The 23,350-nt window shown below is 38.4% G+C and overlaps 1 protein-coding gene across 2 annotated transcripts in view; it reads right to left on the reverse strand.

Moving 5' to 3' along the window:
* Nucleotides 1–23,350, reverse strand: part of cacna1ha (calcium channel, voltage-dependent, T type, alpha 1H subunit a) — an 88,374-nt gene that overhangs the window by 28,618 nt on the left and 36,406 nt on the right. For both annotated transcript variants that reach the window (XM_060897050.1, XM_060897049.1), the window contains exons 3-10: nucleotides 20,072–20,183; nucleotides 19,333–19,466; nucleotides 17,053–17,150; nucleotides 12,995–13,154; nucleotides 12,217–12,520; nucleotides 10,850–10,942; nucleotides 9,996–10,761; nucleotides 7,589–7,944 (exon numbers count right to left, since the gene is read on the reverse strand). In XM_060897050.1, the coding sequence (XP_060753033.1) occupies nucleotides 7,589–7,944; nucleotides 9,996–10,761; nucleotides 10,850–10,942; nucleotides 12,217–12,520; nucleotides 12,995–13,154; nucleotides 17,053–17,150; nucleotides 19,333–19,466; nucleotides 20,072–20,183 (2,023 nt within the window). The remainder of the gene's footprint in view (nucleotides 1–7,588; nucleotides 7,945–9,995; nucleotides 10,762–10,849; nucleotides 10,943–12,216; nucleotides 12,521–12,994; nucleotides 13,155–17,052; nucleotides 17,151–19,332; nucleotides 19,467–20,071; nucleotides 20,184–23,350) is intronic.

Consider the following 23,350-nt stretch of genomic DNA (forward strand, 5'->3'; position numbering starts at 1 on the left):
GCTCTAATCAGGAATATAACACTTCAGGTCAATTTGATCTTGTAGAGCCAACCAGTGATGTTGAAGTTCGCCCTGAGGCAACAGTGCTCACTACCCATATCAAAGACAGCCAGCTTGGTACAAAGCGCTTTGAGCGTTTCTCCAGTTGGAAGATACTTCTTCGAGCTGTTGCATGTCTAATACATGTTGTACAGACATTCAAAGGGAATTCAACCAAAAATGTGGAAAATTGCAAAGGTTGGCATTGTTGTAGGATGTCGTACAATGTAAATGAGTTGAACCAAGCCAAAGTCACCGTCATTCGTGCTGCACAGCAGGAAGCATTCATTGAGGAACTCAGATGCATCAGAGATGGTAAGAACATTTCAAAGGACAGTCCCCTCTTTACACTGAACCCCATCATAGACAAAGATGGCCTTATGAGGGTTGGAGGACGGATCTCACACGCAGGTATCGACTATGATGAAAGCAATCCCATCATAATCCCAAGAAGGCACCACATTGCAACTTTGATAATGAGGTTTTACCATGAACAATCTCAACATCAGGGTAGGCACATTACTGAAGGTGCTATACGTATGGCAGGTTTTTGGATTTTGGGAGCCAAAAGGAGCATATGTTCTCTTATCTTTGGATGTGTAGTTTGCCGAAGGCTACGAGGAAAGAGTGAAGTACAAATGATGTCTGATTTACCGGTGGACAGGGTCAGTACCGAGCCCCCCTTTACCTATGTAGGCACCGATGTATTCGGGCCTTGGACCATCTCAGCCCGCCGCACTAGAGGTGGACATGTGAATAGCAAAAGATGGGCGGTGCTGTTCACCTGTTTAACCATCAGGGCTGTCCATATTGAAGTAGTGGAGTCTATGGACACATCTTCTTTCATAAACGCTATGAGACGCTTCATTGCCATTCGTGGTCCAATCAAGCAGATGCGATCCGATCGAGGGACCAATTTTGTAGGGGCATGCAGAGAACTGGACATTCCTTCTAATTTGGATGAGGCAAAGGTGTCAAGGTTTCTTGCAGAACAAGGGTGCTCTTGGATCTTCAATCCACCCCACGCTTCGCACATGGGTGGAGCATGGGAGCGCATGATAGGCATAACCCGAAAGATCTTAGACTCCATGATGCTTCAGCTGGGACCATCTAAAATTACACATGAAGTTTTCTCAACATTCTTGGCAGAGGTGACGGCGATAATAAACTCCAGACCGCTGATTCCTGTATCTGTGGATCCCGAGGACCCCCTTATACTCACTCCTGCAACATTACTTACTCAGAAGTATGGTTCTTTCCCTTGTCCTCCTGTCGAACTTGATCATACTGACCTCTACAGGCGACAGTGGAAACGAGTCCAAAACCTAGCTTCCACCTTTTGGGACAGGTGGCGGAAGCAGTATCTCTCCACACTGCAACCTAGGAAAAGGTGGCAATTCAAAAATCAAGACATCACAACGGGTAGTGTTGTCCTTATGAAAGACAGTCAGTCTAAACGCAACCAGTGGCCTTTGGGGCGCATCACTAAAGTGTTGCCTAGTGGAGATGGAAGGGTACGAAAGGTCGAAATCAAAATTGTCAATAAGGGAGAACCAAAGGTTTTTGTCAGACCTGTAACTGAAGTGGTAATGCTCATTCCTTCCAACTAATTCAGTGACTGGTTTACTCCTTTAAGCGTTTGGTTACAATAAGTCGTGGTATCTAGTGATACCAGGCGGGGAGTGTGTTGTTATGTGATATAATTAATGTGTGCTGGCTCCTTTAAGAGATCGTCACGTAATGATGATGTCATCAGCGCCAGACTAGTTCGTCAGTTGTTTATAGGAAGTCATCAAGCCCTCATTGCAGCTCTGCTAATCGTAATTCATCTGCTACATTTCATGTTCTTTCGAAGGCATTGTTGGTATGTTGAGTCACGTTAAAAGGTTATATAACTATATTTGTCAGTATTTTACATTTTGTCCTAAGAGTTCATTTCAATTTGAAATTCAAACACTTGCAGTACGGACAACGTGTTAAATATATATTGCTTTAAAATGTGCACCTTGGAACTCAAAGAGCTTTAAATGTTAGTTGTGTGATATGTTTTATTCATAAATACATATTTGATTCTCATGTCATGTAAACAACTTTAATTAATTAGCTTAAATTCATTGTCATTCTTTTTTTTTAGTTTTACCCTACTTCCAGTCAGCCATTAAACGAAGTGAATTGGATGTCTGCTTCAGTGTGGTGATTGGTAGAGGAGTTGTCTGTCTGTCAACTGGTGCAAGGCGTATTAGGGTGACAGAATAGTATGTATGTATGTATGTATGCATGTATGTATGTATGTATCTACGTACGTATGTATGTATGTGTGTATGTATGTATGTGTGTATGTATGTATGTATGTATGTATGTATGTATGTGTGTATGTATGTATCTATGTATGTATGTATGTATGTATGTATGTATGTATGTATCTACGTACGTATGTATGTATGTATGTATGTATGTGTGTATGTATGTATGTATGTGTGTATGTATCTATGTATGTATGTATCTATGTATGTATGTATGTATGTATCTACGTACGTATGTATGTATGTATGTATGTATGTATGTATGTATGTATGTATGTGTGTGTATGTATGTATGTATGTATGTATGTGTGTGTGTGTGTGTGTATGTATGTATGTGTGTATGTATGTATGTATGTATGTTCTGTTATGACATTTTTCAATCCCAAGTAATTGGGACAAAACAATTAACCTAATCTTATGTCAAATATTAATTTAACCTTTATATAAGGTCTGAGCTCTATATATATATATATATATATATATATATATATATATATATATATATATATATATATATATATATATATATATATATAGAAAAAATATGTAGAATGGGCCCAGAATAAGAGGGAATCAGAAATGCTCTAGAAATCAATCAGTTTTTTTTTTTTTTTACTTTTAGGCCAGTTAAAGTACTCTTTTCTATCCATCAAGATATTTTAATTGGGCAGTGTGAATTATCATTCAGTGCGGGTATCCTGAAATGTCAAGATATTTAATGATCTCTCTCTAATGAAAACAAATTTTCCTTGTGTTGGCAGTGTATATAGGTTAATATTAGAATACAAATATACATGAAAACACTTTTTAGGGAAAGCAAGACTTAAAATCTATAAGTACTTCGTCAAGCTCAAGGGAGTTACAACCTTTCAACATTAACTACATCACAAAACATTGACACAGGAAACACCAGAGTGATGGATTATACCATTATGTTACTGTCCATTACTGAGCTTTACTACAGCTGGCTGAGCTCTTAATCATACAAATCGTAGCCTGTATCTTGTTTCTGCCTTCTGGATTATATGTATGTTTCATAATGTGCTGGTATTTGTTCCATCTGTTTGAGTTACTTCTGATCTTTGGCACACTTTGATGAACACTCTGCAGTTATATACTTATTATACTGCATTAATTAATGTTTATCCTATGTGATACATGACACTATGGATATCAGGTAAATATGTTCTGTCTGCTGATATCTTGGCAAGGGTTTTTGGGCCAAGATGTTAGCACATAAATAGATAGTGCTTTTGTGAACCTTGAAAATGACATTTCTTTAAAATAACCCCAAATCCAGTGCTATAAACTAGTTTCTGTATTGTTTTCCTGTTTATAAAATGACACAGTGCCATATTTCTCCTTCCTAAATTTAAGCTCTAGATGTTGCCTCTTAAACAGAGAACACAAATCGAAACACACTCTCAATTTCCTCAAATTGGTCTGTGCTGCCTGAGTGCAGAGCTACGAAATCCCACTGCTGCTGCATCAGGCATATTCGCTGTACAGAAGGGGGTGGTTATTGAAAAACAATCCCTATGAAAATGCAGGCTAGAGCTCCCAGATATCCTCATGTTAGTGGCCGAGAGGAAAGGAAAGAAGGATAGAGTATAAAGGAGGGATAAGAAGGATAAAGAGATGAGCAGAAACGAGAGGAGGGAGTACAGGGGGAAGAGAGAAGCAGTCTATGAGATGACACTTATATGGGATCATTCCATAGGGAGACAGACACAGACCATTCTTCTCCCTGGGTATGTAGCACGTCACATAGACCTATGCAAAGTAAAGCATAAATCATCAGGGGACAGAAAAAGCAGTTTGCTGCAAAGCTGCATATTAATGCGGCTTTCCATTACACAAATAAAGCTGCACTCTGTATGTGCAATGCTGTAAAACTTCTGAGTGTACATAATGCAGCAATGAGCTTAGCAGCAGTCATAAAGAGACCACTGATAAAGATGTGTTACTGATCTCTAGCTGGACTTAAAAAAAAAGCCATGAGACATAATGTGTTAACTGCAATACACCAGCTCTGTTCAGTATCCCCAGTGCTCATAAAACGTGTCCACAACATCCCTGATATTGGGCAGAGATGAAAGCGGTCCTACTAGGTGCAAACAAACAAACTCACTAATTCAGTGCACATCTGAGTAATCAAATGCATGTAATTTCATCTATGATGCTGTGACGCTGATTGATCCACTCACTGGCACTGGGGAAATATGATTATCTGACTGATTGACTTCGAAGCACTGGGGCTATGTTGAATGTCTATCCTTTCACCTACCCTTAGAGAGAGGGAAGGAAAGTGCAACACAGGTCGTCAGAGCTCATTTGGCTTCTTTTCCTTACTGCTCCGACAGTTCCTCAATCTTATCGATCGAGTTCATTACCGGTCTCGACAACAGACACGCACAATGTTTTTAATTCAGCTTAGGCAGTTAAATTTTGTTTGTATGTGTCAGTAAACAATTTATTGCTTCTATTCCCTAATCTACAGTACTAGCCTAATTTACACTACTGCATCCTTAACCTGGCAATTACTACAGACTGACGCACATTCATGTTACCGCCAGTCCCAGTTCTGCCCCAGTCTTAGCCCAGCCCCTGCCCTTCTTCAAATTAAATTGGAATTACTGAACATAAAGCTGTTACATGCTTCGAATTTACTTATCTTACATGAACAATTTAAATGAACAAATTTACAAATAAAATGTGCCCTTTTCACACAAAAGCTACCAATCTGGAAAGGTGTGGTTAATTCCTTTTTTAAACATCTTTAAACATTAAGGGCATTAATTTGCCATTTTATTTGTTGCCCTACTGAACTATACCTTGAGTATCCAGCATGCTCAATAAATGGGCACAGGCCAAACACTTAGTCTGTTATTCCACAAGGTACATATAATACATGCTGGAAACATATGTTTTGCATGAATTCTGATGATTAACATCTTTGGTCCTGCCTATCGTTCACTGGTTAGTTAAATGAATTTGTTTTAAATATATTTTCCAAACAATTAAAAATAAAGGAATTTTAAGCATCGTACGCCGTGAACTAAAAATAGTTATAAAACATGCTTGGCTTTGTAAGTTGCAGATTTTTAAATATTTTGCATTTTTATAAAAAAAGCAGACAGAATTTTAATGACAGAGTGGTGTGATGTGGCCTCATGCATGATAGAGAGCTGGGACCACCCTAACGTTTATGGCAAACAGTGCATGAATGCACCATGAATTTCTTATATTTACATTTACAAGTATGGCATTCAGCAGGCACCCTTATCCAGAGCAGCATACAAAGGTGCTTAGAAATCTCTACACAATGAATACATCAACATCAGGATTAAATAATTATTGTTCTTTATCACAACAATAAGATGTTTGAATCTTCCCCCTTGCAAAAAGCTAGAAAATATGAAACCATGCCCATAGTGTTTACTTTACTGTAGATGTGTTCTGCAAATCTAGGAGTGAATTTGCAAGTTCTAAAGACTTTTAACCTACAAGCAGGAACAGCCTAGTTTGACACATGCATTTCTTACAAACCTCCAAACCCTCTTCCAAACTCCATCTAAACATGTAACGTCTTTTTGTTCACCAGACTTTGCAATATACAGTTTACAAAACATATCCGGATATATTAGAGCCCATTAACCGTTCTTTATAGGTGGTTTATTTAATTTTCTGATGTACTATCTACATCAGAAGACACTTTGGATTCTCACGTTTCAGTTTCATGGTTTCTATTTTTAATATAAAAATCACACATTCTCTAGTAGTGACAGTAAAACACCAACAGGGAGATAAAATGACCACAGGCTATGATTATGTTTTAGATTTTCCAACAGACAACAATAGATGACGGACTTTGGCTCACAGCGTGTTATTACGTCCCGACAGGTTTTATATTACAGACTTGTATAGCCCTAAATCTCAACACCAATTAAATCTCTCCCACTGTGATTAGGGAGGTGTAAATTCAGCCTACGATACACAACTAAGATTTTTTTTTTATTTTTAATTCTAAGCCCAAAGCAAAACTATAACTTTTAGATTGCAAGTACCAAAAAATGTTCTGTTTTCTTTGGCTTATGATGTATATTTAGTGCAGCTATTGAGCTCAGATCTCAAAGTAAATACAACCAGAGCTCTCTTCCTGCACATGAATTAAGCTTTGATATAAATCACGATGCCTGTGGTGAGTCACTGCATAAAATCCTTCTTAATCTCAGTCTCTGACACTGACCAAAGCATTTGCAAATCACATGAAAAACAATAGGTCTAGGTTAATCAGAGAGCATTAAAGGCATAAAAAGGGGTTATGCGCACATCAACTGCAGACCAACCTTTTAAATTATGCAGTAGGAGGGTGTTTATTATTCGGCCACCATTTCCACAACATTGCAGCGATTCTGCTACTTATATCAAATATACATCATCCATTGTGACTCATCTTATCAGATGCTTAGCAAATTAAATAAATAACAAAATAAAAAACTTCAAGCATATTTTATTAAACATGGTTGAAATCCGTTTGAAAAAAAGGTGAGTCTACTTTGTGCTTTCTCTTAAAACTGCCCATGATGCATGTTTCCAGCGCGAAGCTTTCCACACAATAACAGCAGCAACAAATCACATTTTCTAACTAGGTTATGAGATGTCCAACATCCACACAACCCTTCTCTTGAGATATTGATAGGATCAGTTGAATCTCAAATCACAGCCTTCTGCCAACATCACAGATAGAGAGATCCCCACTCTACAGCAATGAGGCCATAGCACAGCGAGAGGAGGTGCAGCATGAAGAGGCAGTGCAGCACTGCGCACAGTTACATAACCACACAAGCCTTTAGCCCAATAAGGATATGAAAACCATCTCCAGTGTTTATGAATGAAGATGAAATAAGTAACGAATCCCTCTGTGTACACCATAAGATGCAGTACCTTTGTGAAATATGTTGTTCAGCCCTTGAGAGAAACCAGACACCCAGACACACACATCGCATGGTCCCAACTCACTTCTGAAGACAAGGGACTCAATTCCCATGATTTTTTTTCTTTTTCTTTTTCAAAATTGCTACTAAAGTAATGCTAGTGCTATCTCAAAGTCTTAAAATGACAGCTCATGATGTCAAACAGATGAGCCGAATGTTTACAAAAGTCACCTCAGGATCCCTCATGAGGGATTCCAGGACAACGGCCACCGGCAAGAAAGAAGCTGAAGGAGCCGTTCTGGCACTCACCTGCTTGTGATGCTCTATTCCCATGCTCAATGTGTTGATGAGGATAGCGATCATAATCCCACGGTTAAAGTACTTGCTATCCACTATGCGTTTCATCCTGTCTCTGAAGTTCTCCCAGCAGCGCATCAACCGGTTGCGCTCCTCAAGCTTCTTGTGGTGACGCAAGTGTCCGAGTTTAAACCTTGCACGGCGGGAAAACTCGTGCACCACCTCGCCTTCAGACTGGGAGCATTCAGAGTCAGCTAAGTCCAGATCAATGTTCTCCAGAGCCTGGGCACAGTATGGACACCCGAGAACCTCAAAGAGTAGGGACGTTGGCTCTACCCCGGCCATCTGCAGCATTAAGCGCCTGTGACCTGAAGGAGAAAAGTCTCATAAATCTCAGTAAGATATATCTAGGGTCATTAGCAGTAAACATTTGTCATGCTATAAAAATTCTGTTTAGAATCACGCAGAAGATTTTCTGCTTTTTTTTCCCTCATGTATGAATAGTATGTACTCTTCCAGCAGATACCAACATGTGTGCAATACATTTTCTATTACAGAGTCCATGAGGTGAGGTCCCTTGGGTTTGGACCAAAAATGTACTTAATTTTGGATGAATGACAACACCATCAACTTTAGGCCTGTTTTTCGGTTCATAGGTGTCAATTAATCCAATAAAACAAGTTTGAGCAGGTATGCACATGAGGGAAGATTGGCAGTCATAAACAGATGAGCTTTGATAGAGAACACAACCCTGCCTGTAATGTTCTATTCCTGTTCCTGTTCCTCTGTTTAATGCCATTCATTTAATGGCCTCATATGAAGAGTACAATCAAAGTGCACGCAACCTTTGGGTTGAAGTAAAGCTGAGTCATAAACAGAAGTTACTGTGGATAACACAGGGAATTTCCATAAATATCACTTCTCTACATACAAAGTTAAACACATACTTCCGAAAGGTGGAGTTTGAAATGGTTTCAAGTCCAGTAAACAAATTCTTTGCAAGGAATTTTATGTACGACTTTATCACGGGAACAAGTGTGTTGAATAATACTACGTCAAAGCAATCTAAATATTTATAAAAAGGGTAATACCTTGTATTGTTGAGTATGCAGCTTGGAATCACTTTATCATGCTGAGGAATGAACTGGCCCATAAAAATCATTAAAGCTTAAGGTCAGGCAGCACAGGCAAAAATGATGATTTTGCTTGCAGTTGCTAATCTGCAGGCTTTTGGATTCTTTCCATTTAACATTTTCACATTGTGTGAAAGAAAATGCAACTTATTGCACTCTATATAGCACTTTAAGTTTATATTTTTATCCCAACTCAACTAACTGCACTCATTTTGTTGGACTTTCCATTTTACAGTATATATATATATATATATATATATATATATATATATATATATATATATATATACATATATATATCCTACACATATGTGGTTCTTCTCCAAACTGTTGCTACAAAAATGGAAGCAGACGGTTGTCTAGAATGTCTCTGTATGCTGTAGCTTTATAATTTCTCTTCACTGGAACTCTAACGCTGTTCCAGCATGACAATGGTCCTGTACACAAAGCACAGAGCTCCATGAAGACACGGTGTGAGAAGGTTGGAGTGGAAGAAGTCGAGTGTCCTGCATTGAGCCCTGACTCTGACTCAACCCCACTGAACACTGACTGAACCCCAGACCTCCTCACTCTTACACCATCAGTGTCTGATCTCACTAATGCTCTTGTAGCTGAATGAACACAAATCCACACAGACACTCCAACATCTAGTGGAAAGTCGTCACAGAACAGAAGAGTGGAGCTCATTATCACAGGGAATAAATCTCGAATTGGATGTTTTAAAAGCACATATGAATCTTTTGGCCATAAAGTGTATATATTTGTATAGATAGTTGCTAAGATTCGATTATTTATGTAAGATTCAGTAAAATCCCTGGTAGTGTATTTGTCTCTTAAGTTATATTTATTTATTCATTTTTTTTCAGCTTCCTCAGCTGAAGAACATTATTAGAACCTTATTATTTCCATTTTGTTTAAGGCTCTTAAAATCAAGCTTTGAAATAGAATGTGACTTTATATTTGAGCACAAATATCACCACCTATTGTGTAATTATGTAAATTTGTGAAAGTGTTACCAAAATTAAAGGAAAAATGAATGCTTAGTTTTTAATTAAAAGTCTTTCTGGATCTGGTACTCGGCCTAAAGTATTATTCATTGATAAGCCTGTTATCTACAGTGTCTGATGCCTTACTTTGGATAATGATTAACATTGGAAGCATGAGTTTTCTGTCATAGCTATAAAATGCTGCGTGACAGACTCTGTGACTAAAAGTACTGCATGCTCATGCAGAGGCAGTGTAACATGGTGCAGGCTGCTGTGGAGTGAACAAAAAAGAGCTCTTACTGTGCTCTCCTGTCAGATGCTGTATCTTTTCAAATGGATCCACGATGTCTGCAGTGCTGTTGTTGGCCTCGAGTCTACCTTTGGCTGTGACGTTGCTGCCTGTATAGCTGCAGATGAAGGATGGCAAAATGGTAGGATAGTTCATGCCCCCATTAAATCTCCCCAGAGGAGTCACTCCAGCTGTGGTGCCTGTGCAAATCTGTGGGGCCTCGTGAAAGTCACCTTGAAAGATGCTGTGCACTGACTGGCATCCTGGTGATAGATCCAACCCAGGAGGTGACTGCGAGGGCACTGTCAGTTGTACTCCTGATGTGATAAACCTCATCTCCAGAACATCAGTGCTTTCTGCTATCGCCTGGGGGCTTGGGCTGCCATTACTAAGGTGACAGTGGTGGTGCTGGTGGTGCTGGACAAGGTTGTGGACAGAACGTGCCCAGTGCCCACCACTCTTCTGTCTGCCATGCCCATTGGCCCCTCCACCCCCTGGCAAGCCGCCACTGTTGGGGTTGACCTTCTTCCTACGCTTGCTCTGCCAGCCATGGTAGAGCCGGTATGCACGACGCTTCACCTTGCGGTACAAGTGGCTAATGTACCTGAGCAACTCCTCATAACAGCTGCCGGGCTCTGAGTAGCTGGCTAGTGTGCTGTCGTTGGACATGTAGCGTGCACGCTGCTCCTGCATTAGTTGGTTCTCTCGCTGCTTAGTTTCCGAGAACTGGGTTGCGATCACAACCAGGCACAAATTGATCATGAAGAAAGATCCCACCTGGAGAATGCACAACATATCAGCTTTCTTTGCCTTGAAATAGACTGTACACAAAGCAGCTCATCTAAAAAAAAAGAAGTTAACTTACTATAATAAGCAATATAAAATATATAAAATTGTAAAAGGAATGGGCATCCATAACATAATACATGATGTCTACCCATCCCTCCAAAGTGATAACCTGTGAAGAAAAGAAACAGAAAACAGTCAGTGCTTAACTTCCATGAGCAAGATCATATGGGGTTTGCTGATAGAAAAACTAAAACATAATAACAAAGTCAACCACTTCTTATATAGACAGGTTTCACATCCTGCAGCCTCAGGAGCACGTTTTTTTCTTCAGCTAATAAAAAACCTTCGCCTGACACATCCTGTTTCTCTGGAAACTTTGTGTATCAACAAACAACAAAGTTGCTTTGCTACAACAGCTTACACATTTTCTAAGCGTTTAAATTCCTTTCTGATGAGAATATAACCTAAAGGACACCTGTCCTGAGGTCTTTGACAGTATCTCTCACAGTGAATACTACAGTGTTGTGGATCATGGCATATTGCATCTATAAACTTACCATTATATGGGACAGCACTCCTGGGTGTTCTCCATTTATGTCATTTAATACAGTGTGCTAATAATGCAGTTATAATAGACCACTTTCCAGGGAATGAATGCTTTTTAAGTGTATAGTATAGCAGCTTTTCAGACAAGATATGAATCAAGCTAATTTGAAACGGCAGACAGCTATATTCTAACATTATGTAAGATATCAAGATAGACAAGATTTCATTGTATTAGCATGGCCTACGCTATTAGCTGTGGGACACTTCTCAGCTGGGTAGTTATCTGTTGCTTGCACTCTTCTCTCTGGAGATCTGGTGTATGACAAAAGGTCCTGTCACGCTGCCATGTTTACACAGTGGCAGTCCCTCCTGCTCTATTATAGAATGCCATGTTTTACTGGTAACCCTGTCAATATAGCGGACCAGTAACTGAACGAGAAACCCAAATTAATGAGAGTGACCTGCAGGTGTCAGACACTCATTAAGAAAGAACAGATCGCACCATAGGAATGGCTTGCCTGATTCACACACCCATCCGTGAGCAAGGCTATGTCCATTCAATCTTCTTCGAGATTAAAGATTGCTCAAGACACTGTTTGAGACATGAGCCAAGGGTAAGCAGGCCAGATTGAAATTATGATGAATCTATATTTCAGTAGATGTACTGCCTTTTTATGGCATTCTGGGAAGAAATTCAACCCCCCACACACAGATGGCCAAAAATCTTAGTGATTAAAAAAAGGAGGGTAATCATTGTTGGAGCCAGACAATGATGACTGCAATTTTTTTTGAGCGCTAAATTTTTTTCCCCAAAGGAACAGCCAGTAAAAAAAGCCATCTACTATCTTCAGAGGACCAAAAAAAAAACAGCTGCCCTGTAAATCAGTATCCACTTACCTGGAAAATAGCAATCCAAGCATATCCAATATTGTCAAAATTCACAGCCCCTTTGTGAGGGTTGAGCTCCCCGGGCTGACACACACTGTAGTACTGGTTCCAGTTCACACAACCATTCTTGATATCAGGCCCAGACAAGGTGTGTCCAAGGGATGCATTTAGATCGCACTCCATCTCACCCTCCTTGTAATGGGGCACGTCGGTGCACTTGAGCATGCCGTTAATTATAGTGGAGCAGATAAATGGGCTCTCCTCCCCGTCCTCATGCATGTAATATGGACTCATGAAGGACAGATTATACAGACTGTTGAGAGAATAAAGGGAATTTCCTTAATCATTCATTACATAAATATGAAAGAGCCAAACAAGAACAGAGAGACGTAAAATGGATCACATCGTAATAAGTGGCTTTAGAAGACAACAGGAGGTTACATGAGTCTGTTACCAAGTCTCCCCAGCAGCCCCTTACAGATCAAATAGCTATTTCAAAAGCTCTGAATCAGCTTTTGGGGATAAACAGAGCTGACAAAGCATGAAGAGTGTGCTAATTTGTTCCATTACATCAAAACCTGCTCTTGCAGGAAGTACATTTGTATTTGTATATACAGTATATTAGAGATTCATGTTCTTTGCTCACGGGCTGCTTCTCAGCAATGAATTTCTGGCATTGCTGATGGCAAGAGCTTACTGTCACTTTGGATCACATCTGAAACTCACCCCTGAAAAGACTTGGACAGAGCAGGAAAGATAGCAAGGAGAAAACAAATAATAAACCTACTCCTTCGCGTTGTTGTCCAGGAAACACCTGTTCCTTAAAAGACCAGCCCAAAGCTGCACCCCAACAATGCCGAATATAAAGAACACAAAAAAGCACAGCAGGAGGACATTGCCTAACATAGGCAGAGTATCTAGGAGCAGAGTCACCAGTATCCTCATACCTGTACAGACACGGGAACAGACAGAGACACAGAGACATGCGTTAAGTCATTTGATATCAAACTTTTAAACAGTGACATTTTATTTGCCAAAGAATAGCTGTACTTTGACACTTGCCGGGTCATATCATCTCAGTTCACCCAAGTGGTGAATATAATTGAACACACGGACACTTAAAGACACTCTGCAGGGTTTAGGTTGTGGAGAGAAATATACTCTAAATAGATGTTGCACAATATTCAATGCAAATGTCTGCACATCAAAAAGCTCAAGATTACACACAGGTTATAATGCTTAATAGATCTTTGTGCCTAACTAACCACACTGTAATAAGACCACAGTGCCTGTCTGACTATAGCAGTCAGAGCTTTGGATGCCAAACATGCAAGAAATATAATGCACCCCTAATAAACACCACCATCAAACCATGCTTGAAGGCTGAAACCACTACTAATAAAGTAATAAAACATCCAACAGAAAAAAATACTTGATTTAGTCCATAAAGAAATACACTGCAGCCAATTTTCATGATCAAACAAGTACAACTTGATGATGCGTCCATCAATGAAAAGTGTTGTTCCTCTCTAAACTATAAAAGAAAGACTATTTGTTGATCTTGTTTGAAGGAATTACAAAATCGAATTACAGAATCGAATCATCTGCTGGTTACACTGTTTGTATATAAATTTTATAAAGATTTAACTATTCGTGCTTGGGATATAGCAGTAAAGAGAATCTTGATAAAAAGGACACGCAGACTTCTTATGCAATCTTAAAAAAGACTGGATATCAAACTGTGTATTTAGTTTCCTTTCTCCTCTAATTCCCTTTAAAATGAGACCAAAATGTGGTGGATTGATAGTCTCATAACAATAATATTACTACATTTCACGTTCACACTTTGATTTTGATGGCAGTTCACACTCTCAATTTGGCCTTTGAGTTTCTCAACCTCCAAAGTTTGGCCAATGATGATCCAGTTTTATATCCAACATCAATTGTTTTACTATCGCTGTTATAAATTCACCCCCTAATTGACAAACAAATAAGTTTCTGCTATCTGGTGCTCCTTCGTTAGTGAAAACAATGCTTATTATAGCTAATGCCTTGTCTGTTGTAATGGAAAAAAAAAGGAAATTGAACCAATGTGGTTCGGTAAAAATATATAAGTCAGTTGTATTTAGTTAGTATTTTTAGGTGAAGTTTTGCACTTGTCCATTCATATAGGCTGCCAGTAATTGTGTGCATCAACAAATCTGCAATGTATGACATGAAACAGGATGTTTAAAGACACACCACCTTTCTTTAGAGTTTGCACTGAGAGAATGTTTCAGCAAATTAGCATCATGTTCATGATATACCGCTAAGTTAGACTTGTGACTGCATTAAAAATAGAGGCTGTTATTATTGTCCTTTTGTACTGCTATTACTGTACAAGTGAAGAAAAACTGATAAGCAGAGAAATGTGATCACAATACTGGTCATGAAAGTACACAAAGCATGTAAGTCCTGGAAATTCAACGACAAAACATTTGAGATTCTCGAAGACTTTATATGTGTCACAGCGAAGGCTGGAGGAATTTCTTCATGTACAGTAGAACTGATTCCCTGCTACACATGAAAAACCATGCAAGCGCCTGACAGACGTTAGTAAGGCAAACGGGTGACAATATAAGGGGTCATAAATCAATACGCGCTTCTTGTTCTACAAATTATCATTGTATCTTTAGTGAAAGAAAAGTTTAATGGAAGAGATGCTAGAAATGTCAACCCCGGAAAGTTATCGGATACACCTTTTTAACCCGTCTAACTGGTACTATCCTGGGAATGCTTGGATCTCATTTCCTGATTTAAATGATTTAACCTAATAGAAATAGCAAAAGTAGAACAGGAAGATTTGTAAAGGAAATAAATGAATATCTGAATTATGGGGCATATCTAACAAAAATACTTATTAGTTTTAAGTCTGGGTATGTGTGTGCATGTGAGAGTATATATGGCTGCTGTAATCTCAATGAATTACATTAAGAGGAGAGGGCCTTAAATGGACGTGCTTGAGAGGAAGAAGGAACATCCTCTGTGTGGCCTGTCCATGCCTCCCACATTAGACAGCACAGAGCTGTCTGAGAGGAGGCCACGGCACAGCATGGCCGGGGTAATGAGCTCCCTGGAGGAGTGTTTGGTCACATAGTGGAGAAAAATGAGAAGGCCAGCACAAGCACATATACACACACTAATGCTGACAGAGCAATACGTCGTCTGGCGAAAAGAGGGACATCTTGATTCAAATTCAAAGACTACAGGTATGAACAGCTAGGGTCAAGATATTTTATACACACACAACCACACACACACACACACACACACACACACTTTTCTCAAGTGCTAAAATCACTTCTGAGTCCACCTTAGACAGATAAATCACATCACTATCATTACAGTGGAATCATTAATGCTGAAGCAGCAGGAAGAGGCTTAACTTAGCACTAAATTTACAACCTGCTTCACAGTGCATATGTGCTAAAAAAATGGAAACAAACCCATCTGTTCTCTAACACATAGGTTTGTAACACAAATGCATGACGAGTTTCAGGATCTGTGCTTGCTTACAGCTTAACTCTTTAAAGACTCAGCTTATTGTTTAGTTGTTTTAAGACAAAATATTCAGTAAATACAGCAAAAGCAATACAAAAGATTACAAGTGATAGAATTCTGTAAACATTTTGGACTAAACTGTTGTTTGTTATAGTGATTCCTTGGCCTTATAATCTAATTTTATTATTATAATGTAATTATTTTCAAATCATGTACATATATAGCAATAAAATCTTGTCTGAACATACTCGTGTCCTGATGCCCATAACATGCCAGTGTTTCTAGCTGTGGCTGTTATAGCTATTCTCACAAGGCTGTTATAGCTATTCTCACAAGGATGTTATAGCTATTCTCACAAGGCTGTTATAGCTATTCTCACAAGGATGTTATAGCTATTCTCACAAGGCTGTTATAGCTATTCTCACAAGGCTGTTATAGCTATTCTCACAAGGCTGTTATAGCTATTCTCACAAGGCTGTTATAGCTATTCTCACAAGGCTGTTATAGCTATTCTCACAAGGCTGTTATAGCTATTCTCACAAGGCTGTTATAGCTATTCTCACAAGGCTGTTATAGCTATTCTCACAAGGCTGTTATAGCTATTCTCACAAGGCTGTTATAGCTATTCTCTCAAGGCTGTTATAGCTATTCTCACAAGGCTGTTATAGCTATTCTCACATGGCTAATATAGCTATTCTCACAAGGCTGTTATAGCTATTCTCACAAGGCTGTTATAGCTATTTATCCATCTGCTGCCTATGGGTTTCTAAGTATAAATAATTGCGTTACTCCAATCTGTTTCCTATCAATACCCATAATATTACAAATACAAAAATTAAACCTTGAAGTTGTGTATTATCACAAAGAAACAGCACTGCTGGAATGATCGAAGGCTGTGATGTTATTCGTGATAACACATTCACTGTTACTGTACATGCTGGTATTACTTAAATACACTCACAAGCTAGAGCACCTGTAGCATGTTCCTTTCCTCACTGCTGACACTTTCTGTAAGTTTTTGTGAACATTAACTAAAGCTCTTGACCTGAATATGCATGATTTTATACATTGCACTTCTGCCACATTATTGGCTGATTGGATAATTGCATGAATTAGTAGGAGTCGAGGTATTCCTATTAAAGAGGCACTGAGTTTAAACGAAGCAAACGTGGTCTTTCTCACGTTGCCTTCTCATGTATCTGTGAAAATGGTTTGTCTCCATATATATCACATATCAATATTCTGTTATCATATTTCATACTATCTAGCATAACTTACTACTTACTAGACGATGAGTTTACTTACTAGGGACTCTGTTGATGGCTCGTAGAGGCCTGAGTACACGCACAGTCCGGATGGCTGACAGGCTGGCATTGTGCCCATCCAGTGAGTACTCCATCATCCTTCAGAGAGACAGAACACAGTCAGTTTCCATACACAGAGGCAGAAACCCCATTACACCATCAAACCTATTTTTCAGCAACAAACACTTCTGAGAAGCGGTAGCTTAGTGGTTAATGTGCTAGACTACTGATCAGAAGGTTGAATCCCAGCACCACCAAGCTGCACTGCTGGAGTCCCTGAGCAATGCTTTTAACACTCAATTGTTTAGTTGTGTAATAAATATTTAGTCCTGGACTGAGAAATTGGTTACATTCAGTCTCATGTTCTAAATTTGCTATTGCATTTACAAACTAAGTATAAAGTGAGTTTATAATTGTATTTAAATGAATGTAATTGAATCTATGTATTGTTAAATGAAATGAAATGAAATGAAATGAAATGAAATGAAATTAAATTAAATTAAATTAAATGAAATGAAATGAAATGAAATTAATCAAAATTCAAGACTTGAGGAAATTCTTTGCCATGAAATGATATGGTGAATGCAGTATAGCTCTGTATGTGTGTAAAACCCGTGTAAACAATAATGTCCAGAACAAGAAAGACATCTAAGACATTAAATACATTACATCAGTTCTATTTAATGACCTATGTCAATGTGTCATTTGGGTACATTTGGAGAACTATACACATACTGTGTGACTTTATATTTGATCAAATACGACTGTTGGTCATGAGTGAACAAGTACACAATGAATGCACACCGTGCAGAATGCCAGCCCCACCAGTTTGAGACCTTACTTGTGATTTGTTTAGTCCATTATGGTTCAATTATCAACTTTCTGTATATAGTAGACAAGGATAGATGAAAAGCAGACATGCAGAGATGCAAAGAATCTAAATCTCCTTGTGATTATAATTAACAATAGGGACAGCATTGCTCCAGAAAACACATATTCATTGTTACAGAGAGAAGACAGAAGGATGTCTGTATTTGTATCTGTATTTGTTTAGTGCTCCAAACATCTGGGAACTGAAGTAGGTGTGGTCTAGCCCGGAATTTGAATATTTTTTCAATACACTACACAAAAGGTTTCCAAATCAGGGATCTATTGATCGAGTTGACATCAGGAACCTTTTTTTGGATTAATTTACATTCCAGAATGATGAGAAAGATTCACTGTACTTTAACACCCTGCCTGCTGCTTTGAGACAAGCTTGTGTTTCATTTTTAAAAGGCAATATAATGACTTTCTCTGGAAGATTTCATTTTAATAACGATAGAGAGTGTTTATATAAGAATGATGAAATATGTGCAATTAACACGTAAGATCTGTCACTAAATGAGCAGAATTATTGTCTTCTAGAGACCCCAGCAGCAATATACTTTCCTGTGCACAGTGTGTGAACTATACAGTGGCAGTCTAGAAATAAAAACAGGTTTCCTTTATAAATTTTGGGCCAGTCTGTTCAGAAATATAGTATAAATATGTTGTTTTTTTGGAGCTCAGTAAGGCAGTGTTTAGATCAGGCTATAGAAGCAAACCACTGACAAAAAAAAAACAAAGAGTTTGTGCCATATCATTCTGCTCATTCTGAATAGCTCATAATTAATCAATCAACAATAATTCATATTTAGTTGCCTCCTTACTGTATAATATATGATCATTCCTGATCAATAAGCATTCCTTTATATCAGCCTTTATTTAGAACAGCTTTCTAATTGTGTGTGAATACCAGCTTTTACTTTCTGCTTAAAATGAAGTGTGCTAATAAGCAATAACTCATAAGCCACAGTCCTTAAAAGGAACAAGCTATCGTTAATACTAGTTCTTCTAGCTTTCTAAAATGAAAGCACTTGTACTGCCAGGTACTAAAAATATAAATGTGAACCCTGCAATAAATCATTTAAAAGAATGTTATAAGAAAATTGTTTACCAGTCAATGACGTCAATGGTTTTAAAGGGACTATTGACGTGTACATAAATTAGCTAAAGAGAGTTGATTAACATTTAAATAAATAGTTTCTTTAATTGCTGTTTTTTGTGTAAAATCTTAAAATAGGGGACTCCTGTGTTATAATACTAGTTGATGCACTTTAATACAAATTCCCAGACTGATTTTTGTTCTCAGTCTGCCTCAGCTTACTCCATTTACCTTTTACAAATCATATCCAAGAAATTACCCTTATTTGAGCTCTTAAGAGAAAGATTATTGTTCATACAATGATGGATCTCTCACCCAGCCATGACAATAAAGAAGTCCAGGCGATTCCAAGTGTCTCCAAGGTAACACTTAGATCCAAAAATCCCCAGAGCCATCATCTTGATAACCATCTCCACAGCGAAAAAGGCAAAGATGCAGTCATCGAATGCCTGTGGACACAATAACACTGTATTTACACATAACCTGCACGACAAGGCAAAACAAGAAGCTGTTATTCTTCACTTTACCAGGAGTACATCACACACAGGGTCTACACCAGGCAGAAACCAACAAAATGATCATTTTTATTCAAAGAAATAACACTCTTTATCAGCCAGAATGTAATACTGTAGATCAGCAGGAGGCATTAAACAACGTGCCAGTCCTGAGGAAAGGTGTAGGTAAGTTATGGGTAATGTGCTCCTTCCTGTGTCGTCCGACTAATTCCTACTGATATCGCTGTCTCAATGTGCCGCTCCAGCACCATTCCCACAGACACAATTCCCCTGGAGGTCTAATGGAGTGTCATGCAGGGCAATAGGGAATCACAGAGTTACACTAACAACATGTCTTTTGGCCTCTACTCATCATTCATGCCCCGTGTGGGATGAGAGTTCAAGCTTAATAAACGCTAAAATGAATCTTTGTTCAATTAACATTAAAAACAGACAGTTGGAGCAATATCCAATACATTATAGGCAGCACAAAGAGGAGAATAAACCCTGTAATCATGTCCTCACCTATATTCAAAGTCTAAAAAAAGATCAGTGCTCACCTGGAGGATGATGCACCACTCAGACTGGCACGCGACGTCCTCACAGGGCTGGAACATGCCCAGGGTCACACAGTTCAGAAGAATAACCAGCATGCTCACATGCTCGAACCAGGTGACCGTGAGTCAAGGAAAGATATCTTTTATATTTAGGTTTAATTACAAGTTACATTACAAGTCAAATTGCTCTTTTAAGATTTAGATTACAATTAATTTCATTTGTCAGCGGACACTTTTCATTTCAGAGCGAGTATTCGGTTGCAATGAACTGAGTGTGTTTCTCCCTTCTGCAATCTTAATTACAAAAGTTCTAAAGCACTTATTAATTAGAGAGGAAACATTTTTCACTAAACAGAAATGAGAAATTTCATTATGCTTCAGTATGACTGGGTTTTTTAGTTATGCAGAAAAAAATGAAACAAAAGTGCCTAATTTATTCTTTCAATAAAATGTTTAAAAGACAAATTAGGCTTTTAATATCCCAATCAGCTTAATGTAAGGGAACAGAAGACATGGACATGGAGAACTGCACAGTTTATATTTCAATCTTGATCACAAATATTGGCTTTGTCAATTAATTAAACATAACTGATGGTGATACTTTTAAGCTGAGTTAAAGTGTTGTTAGATATCAGTTTGTTCTGTTTATTTATTTATTTATTTTTGGCTCTGCATGGAAATGACGTCACACCCACCTCATGGGTATACTCATGTACTGTATATCCACCCCAATGCCCAGCATTTCAGATCCTCAGGGATAGAGTCTAGATCCTCACGGATAAAGTAAATCTCCAGAACCACCACCACTGATTTAATAAAAAAACATATTTTCGTTTTGAATCTAATTTTAATAATGATAATAATGATAATGTTGTTGTTGTCCTTCAGCTGCTCCTTGTTCGGGGGTTGCCAAAGTGGATCATACGATTCGCATATATTTTGATTTGGCACAGGTTTTTATGCAAGATGTTCTTCCTGACAAAATCCGGCCATTTCACCCACTGGCACTGAGTTAACCCCTGAGTGTCTGGGTTGGTTCCCAGGCTGTGGCAATGAGACAAATGGACACTATTTTTAATCCTAAAGCATGTGTATTCTCCCTGTGCTTAGAGGTCTTCTTCTGTTTACCACAGATTCCTCTCTCAGTCTTCATGCTTTGTAGGCTTATACTGTAGGCCTCGAAATTGTTGGTGTGTGTGAACTGGTGTGTGATTGTGCATCCTATCCAGGGTGTCCCACGCCTTGCTCTCAGGTTTTCTGTGACCATATGTCGGATAGGCAAGTGAATAGGATGCATGGTGTTAAACAATTTCTTGAATTGGCTGAGCAATTGTAATAAATAACTGATTTTCAATATTGTTTACAACAACAAATCAAATCTTTTTACAATGGCTGGACAAAGTGTACATTTAATTTTTAGTTGCAGTTACCCAGTAGTTTGTCAGGCAGATGACATAAAAATTAGCATGATTTTTATCTCCATTAACCAACTGGGAAAAGATAAAAAAAAAAAAATGACACTGACATCTTAGAAATTTACTTATGTTTAAATGAATTACATAATTCAGCTATTATATATACATGTTCCTTAATGCCATGTATGCCTTAATGCCCTACTAAACTACACAAAATTCTGGTCACCAATAACAACCATATTAACTTGCAAATGAACTTATTAACCTTATTAATTTGTAGACACCGATGTAGACACCGATTAAAAACACAGAACTGTCATGCAATACTGGTAATAGCATGCATAATGAAACTAAAGACACAGCCATATACAAGTATAATGAAATGAATGCAATGCAAATAGGAAAAACACTTAACCATGCAGCTTTTACTTGGGCCATTAGCTGATTTGTTCGGGACAAAAGGCAACTGTCATTGTCATTAGCATGACAGTGGTTTCTTTGGTTGTTTGAAATGGGAGAAATCATTAGCACCAAAATAGGCCACCAATATCTTGGCTATCAGTGTGTATGACCTGCAAACACAGGGCCTGGATTTGTCATAACAATACAGCAGGAAGACCACAGATACAAGCAATCAGTTAAGCTATAGTGATGCACGTACTCATTTATGACTGAGTATGATCAAACATAAATACGTACAATCCCCCAAACTATAGGGACAGCAAGGCTAATTGATAAGAGATTCAAGTTTAGGTTTTCAGCTTTTATTTCCAGGTACTTACAGCTAGCTGTGTTAACAATATTAACACTAAACCTTGATTCGCCAAATCCAAAAAATGAACAAATAAAATTTAAATAACATTTAATATTTGGTTATATATCCATAGATTGCAATAAATGCATCAAGCCTGTGCCTTAGTGACATCAACAAATTGCTGTTTTCTTTTATGAATCTTTTCCAGGCTTTTACTACAGAATCATAGTACATTTAGTCTCCTTTTCAGGATGTAAAATACTGGTGGCCTGGTTTTTTTTTACACTTTTTCCCCTGATAAAGTCCCCCCCCAGTATGACTGGATCCATTTCTTTGTAAATTTGCAGACAAGAATCTTGCTGCTTCTAACCTCTTACATCATCAAAAATAAACAGTTTCAGAAGCAGCCACACAAGCCCAGGCCGCTTCCTCCACACTTTTGTAGTGGTTCATCTTGGTTCCAGAACTTTTGTTAATCTCTGTATTCCCCATCTGACCTTCTTGCTACTGTTGGGCAGACCACATCTTTTGGTAGAAGCCTTTATTTGTCACATATACATTACAGCACAGTGATATTCATTCTTAGAGAGTAAAGGGCCTTGCACAAGGGCCCAACAATAACAGCTTGGCAGAGCTGGGGCTTGAACGCTGATCCACTAATCAACAACCCAGAGCCTACCACTTGAGCGACCACTGACCTTATGTGTAGTTCCTTTACCCCTGCTCTTTGGAGGTTGATGGTGATGTCACTGATTGTTGTTTTTGGATTTTTATTCACAGCCCTCACATTGTTTCTGTCATCAGCTGTTGTTGTTTTCCTTAGCCAAACTGTTCGGTTCTGTTGCTTACTTCCCCGGTGGTTTCTTTCAGCACATTCCTGATTGTTTCTATGCCCAATGCTTTTGCAGTGGCTCTGATTGATTTTCCCTCTTTTCTCTGCTTCAAAATTGCTCGCTGTTTTCCCCATAGACAGCTCTCTAATCTTCACGTTGGCTTATCCTTATTAACAACAAATGTCTAAGACCAAGACAAGCTGTTCAGACCTACTTACTGTTTAAACAATCAGTCTAACAGGACGCACCTCTGTAACGAGAAACATCTGTTAGTCAAATA

The sequence above is a fragment of the Tachysurus vachellii genome, chromosome 21 (assembly GCF_030014155.1).
Source record: "Tachysurus vachellii isolate PV-2020 chromosome 21, HZAU_Pvac_v1, whole genome shotgun sequence".
NCBI classification, from domain to species: Eukaryota; Metazoa; Chordata; class Actinopteri; order Siluriformes; family Bagridae; genus Tachysurus; species Tachysurus vachellii.